This window comes from Myotis lucifugus, unplaced genomic scaffold (genome assembly GCF_000147115.1).
Source record: "Myotis lucifugus unplaced genomic scaffold, Myoluc2.0 scaffold_37, whole genome shotgun sequence".
In the NCBI taxonomy this organism is placed as follows: Eukaryota; Metazoa; Chordata; class Mammalia; order Chiroptera; family Vespertilionidae; genus Myotis; species Myotis lucifugus.
The window spans coordinates 3422609-3427700 of NW_005871085.1; the positions used below are offsets into that span (position 1 = coordinate 3422609).

At 55.0% G+C, this 5092-nt stretch overlaps 1 protein-coding gene across 1 annotated transcript in view; it reads left to right on the forward strand.

Annotated features, from left to right (window-relative positions):
• The window catches only part of FOXD2 (forkhead box D2), a 2196-nt gene extending 737 nt beyond the window's left edge, over positions 1–1459 (forward strand). The window contains 2 exon segments of the mRNA XM_014454655.2: positions 26–96; positions 99–1459. Coding sequence (XP_014310141.2) covers positions 26–96; positions 99–686 — 659 coding nt within the window. The 3' untranslated portion in view covers positions 687–1459.
• Positions 1460–5092: the final 3633 nt, after the last annotated feature.

Genomic DNA, 5092 nt, shown 5'->3' on the forward strand with positions numbered 1-5092 from the left:
GTACGGCTATGGGTTGGGCTCCAAGCCTACGGCGCCCCCGCACGGCCGAGCCCACATCCGCATCCACACACGCAAGCCTTCGCTTTCGCCGCCGCCGCGCCGCCGCCGCGCCTTGCCAGCTGTCGGTCCCCCCCGGCCGTGGCGCTGCGCCTCCACCCGGACCTCCGACGGCCTCGGTGTTCGCGGGAGCGGCCTCGGCTCAGGCCCCAGCGCCAGGGACGGCGTCGGGGCCGGGCTCGGGACCCGCAGGCCTTCCCGCCTTCCTGGGCGCAGAGCTGGGCTGCGCCAAAGCCTTCTACCCCGCGTCCCTGAGCCCTCCCGCAGCCGGCACCGCGACCGGTCTATCCACCGCACTCCTGCGCCAGGGCCTCAAGACAGACGCGGGCGGTGGTGCGGGCGGCGGGGGCGCCGGGGCTGGGCAGAGGCCTTCCTTCTCTATAGACCACATCATGGGCCACGGTGGCGGCGGGACTGCACCTCCGGGCGGAGGCGAGGGCTCGCCGGGATCGCCGTTCGCGGCGGCGGCGGGTCCTGGAGGTCAAGCCCAAGTCTTGGCCATGCTGACTGCGCCTGCCTTGGCTCCAGTGGCTGGCCACATCCGCCTCTCGCACCCCGGGGAAGCCCTCCTGTCCTCAGGGCCCCCATTTGCCGGCAAAGTTGCCGGTCTCAGCGGCTGCCACTTCTGACCGGGCCGGGCTCAGGGCCACTTGGGCCCGCACTCAGCCTCTCCCGGCAGCTCCTGCGGTCCCCGCGGAACTCAGGGAGTCTATGCGTGAAGAGTCTCCAGACCTTGGGCCGGCGCGCGCGACTTGGCTCTGCGTTCAGAATATCGGCGATGGTTGGGACCAAGCGGGCTCCATCGCTCAGGGAGAGCCCGGGTCTCCGCGACGAGGTCGCAAGCTTTGATTCCATTCCAGTTTGAGCAGCAAGAGGGGAATGGGGGGAGCCTTCGCTTTTCCCTGGCCTCTGCGCCTCTGGCAGCCCCGGAAGAAGGCTTTCCCGGTGCCTTCCCAGGCCATGCGGATCCCGCCAGAAACACCAACCGCGCAGAGAGGTCTTCTCTCTGTATCTCCTTCAGTCCTTCCCCGACTTTGAGATCTTGCTTGTCCAATATTATAATTTAAAGACACCTATTATCTGCTTCGTACTTAAAAGAAAAAATTCAACTCTTTTCCTTGCTATTCTCCCAGGAAGTTCGTTCTCGCCGAAGCCCAAAGCTGTGTCTACACAGGTGAAGCTGAGCAGAGAGCAGAAGCGAGGTGTCTCCAAAATCCCTTTGGAAACCCTGGATCCCACTCCACAGGGGAGCATCCTTCCCCTTTTGTGTTGGGGTGCCTTTGAAGGAACAGTTCCCCTTCCCCAGAGCTGGCTGGGTCCCGCCAACCAGGGCCAGCCACCCCGTCAGCGTTCTACTCTGTCCCAGGCCCTGGGATATTTATTATCGCTAAAGGCAATGAGTTTAGGGTGGGAGAGGAGGGTCTGGGTCAGGGACTGGAGAAGTGGGGGTGGGGTGGGTGAGGGCACATCCTGTGGCAGGGGGTCCTGTAATTATGTGTAAATATCTGTACAGCCGGCTGCTATCTGCGTTCTCTGTCCACTGGGTGTGCATTGATTTAGACTTCTCCACTGTGGGGAGACTGTGAAATCCTCTGATGGTTTGTGTGGAAGAAAAGAAAAACCTGTCTCCCTTTCCTCCCCATTGGTGTCAATTGAATAAATGTATGTGAACTCCAGCAGTCACCAGCTCTGTCTGCTTGCCTGCACTCCCCTTTTTACGTAGCCAGGGTTCTCCCAGAAGCCCCCCCACCCCCCACCAGCTTCCAGGCGGGCAGAGGTGGACTGAGGAAGGGTCCTGGGCAGCCCAGGCAGGCAGAAGAGGGCTTGGGCTATTGGGTGTGGGGGAAACTATGGCCTTGGCCTTTGCTGTTAATGGGCCAGGACTCTGGGAGGCCTGTGACCCCTCCAGCGCTTTCATTTTCGCTCTGGTCCAGGAGGGTTTCTGCAGAGAGGTTTTGTTTCAAATGCACCTGGGGAATCTCATCTTCTCTGAGTTCAGACTTTAGCGTTGGGCAGGTCTGAGTGCCCAGTACTCATGGACACTGTACTCATTAAGTACAGTTTCAGTGTCTGTGTCTCTTGATGCATTTTCTGCGTGCTTCTATGTGTGGGGACTTTTAAGGAGCTTGTGATCTGTGTTTTGTTGTCCTTTTTAGGGGAGATGGGTTGTACTTCAGGATATCTGTGTTTTAATTTATATGTGTGACCATGAACGTGTGTCTGTGGTCTTCTGTCACTGTCTATTTCTATGTCCCTAGAAGGAGAGAGGTTTCTGATGCCACTGTAGCGCCTTCCTTGATCCACCCACATAATAGAGTGAATGGCTTGAAAAGAGAAACTCCTCTCTTTCCCAGTCCGAGGGGATTAGAGGTGTGCGATGTGGTAGAGAGTCAGTGTGGTCATATTCTGTTAGGGAAAACCTCCTCAATCCTTGACCCATGACTATAGCTGGAACCTATTGCTTGAGTGCAAAGCCATTGCGCGTAGGCTAGTGTCTTCCATAAGCCATCTGAGCCTCCAGTTCACTGCCTGCGCCTGGGACTCCCTGTGGCCAGACTGGCAAAGCATGTTGGGTTAGAGGAGATGCGTTTGTAGGTCTTTTCTCTTACATTCAACTAAGGTCAGAGGCGAGAAGGAGTGACATGGAGGTGCAAAAGAGGAAGTTCAGCCTTCACAGAAAATAGACACATGCAGAGGGAGAGGGTTTGCAGACAAGTGACAGACAGAGAAGGAAGAAGACAGATGGAGAGGAGTTGAGAGGGGCAGGCAGGGAGAAGCCATACAGGTCTCTTTAACCAGATTCCTTGGCACTGACAATAGTAGGGAAGAAGGAGGAGAAAGTGGACAGTGCCCTATAGAAGGGGGTCAGGGTGGGAAGACTGCACAGGGCTGAGGGAGAGTGGTTGGGACTGCTAAGTCTCAGCCGCTTCCCCAGTGGAGGAGAGACAAGGTCCCAGGTACATCTGGTAAATGCAGCCCCACTGCTAGAGCTGAGGTGCCCTCTTCTTCATCTTGTTGAGAGACTGAGAAGTGGAGGGAAAATGAGTGCATGCAGTGGGCCATCTCCCCATGATTTTATCAAGCAGTCCAGGAGAAGTAAGGTTAAACTCAATGGTCACAAGAGGGGCTGACTATGGATACCTGGATACCCCTGGCTGGCTGCTTGGTTGATTTCCATTGCTGAGTTTCATTTCATTTCTTTTCACTTGAGGAAGGTTGAACATGACCGTGTGTTTGCCCACAATAAAGCACTTTGTGGCTCACACGATCCCGTTTACCATGAATAGGTCACTTCCAGATATTAGTTTGGAGCTTCAAGTAAAAGTTTTATCAATTGGTGTTTCCTCTCTAGAAGAGAGAAAATCAAGTCAGCCAGAATTCATATATGATGATGGATAGATGAGATACTTCCACAACTGCTTTTCCAAAAGAAGCAGCAAATCCAGTTTCCTCAATTTGTCTTTGTGAAAGTGTGTGTGAATTTATCTGAGTGTATTGCTTGGTGTCAGAGGGTCCATCCATATCAGGAAAAGGCAGAGATAAGAGGATTGGGGATGAGTGAGACACACCCTTTCAGGGGCTTCTGTGGAGCTTGGGACCTCAGACCCATGACTCAACCCGAGTTTCCCAGAAGGCCAAGTACAGGCCAGATATAATGGCTGAGTACCGGGGTCCAGAAAGAAGCCACCTGTGTCCAACTGGCCTTGACAAACATCAGAAAAAGATTGCTGAGCGATCTGTGGGCTGAAGGCAGGAGAGAAGGAGGGTGTTTTGAATCTGGGACCGCTTTGGGTTGTGTGGGCCAGAAACTTGTTAATTAGAAGATGGCAAGGACCCACCAGGGACCTGGACTGTGAGGAGAAGCAAGGAGAAGAATGAGGGAATTGCAGATTTGTCTGGTAGCGTCCTCAGGCTCCCCACCCCCTCCAGGCCAGACTGGCTGGTAAGTGGCTCCCTCCCAGCCTGTGGGTGCACAGGTTGGGTGTTCAGTGAAGGCCAGCCTTCCGGGAGGAGAAATAGGCCATCCCACTTCCAGTGGCTCCTGTAGCTTCCCCCCACTGTCTGGGTGGAGACAGCTGAGCCGCTGCCCCGGTAGACCCCAACAATCGGTGACAATAATAAGAAAATATCCAGGGAACACCTTCATCTCTCGAGGTGAGAAAAAAAATGCTAAGAAATCAGCTTGGGGGGTTCACAGAGTGCTGCCGAGCGGGCAGTTTAAAGGGGAAGAAAATTGGCGAATTTCACTGGTCAATTTCACTTCATTTCGTTCAATTTCGTTCAATTTCATTCCTTTTCATCCTGCGCCGGGGAGGCCCCAGGCCACAAGGAAGGGGAGGGGGTCTTTCCGGGCAGAATTTCCCCCATCCTGCAGGTTTACTTTCTATGGCCGAGAATAGCCTTGGTTCTCAAACGTTGATATTCTTTCAGTTACGGCGAAGGGCAGTTGTTTTATTTTATTTTAGTGAAGGATATCTGGTTGGGGTGATGGAGGCACACCGGTGAGCCTCTTCTTCCCCCTTCTCTCTTGCAGCCCAATTAAAGCGGTGAATTCTTTTCACCGCCGATTCTTCCCCATCTTTCTTTCTCCCGGGGCACCCCGGACCACCCAGGAGCGGGAGTCGAGGTGGGGGCGGACACTTCCCCTCCAGATCCAATTTGTTCTCGCCACAGCAGGCGCGTCTTCGTGGTTACAAAGCGCTTTTTCCCTGATGACTTTTTTCCCCTTTTCAAAAACACTTCACTCTCTCCCCTTCAGCGAGCAACCCTCCCCAGGCCCGCCCCTCCTCCTTCTCCCCTCGGGTTTATTTAAACTTCGCCTCCTCCAGCACCGCCGCAGCGCGCACTTAATGAAGTTGAAGGCTCGGTGAGCCCGGGTGAAGAGGGGTTGGAATCTGTTGAAAGGGGCGTTTTGTGACACTGATTGCGGCGGGGGTGGGAGCGGTCGCGGACCAGACAATGACCGATCAGTGGGGTTTTCCACCGCGTCGGGTTAGGCGAATAAAGGCGCCGACGCTGTTTAAACGAGGGACCT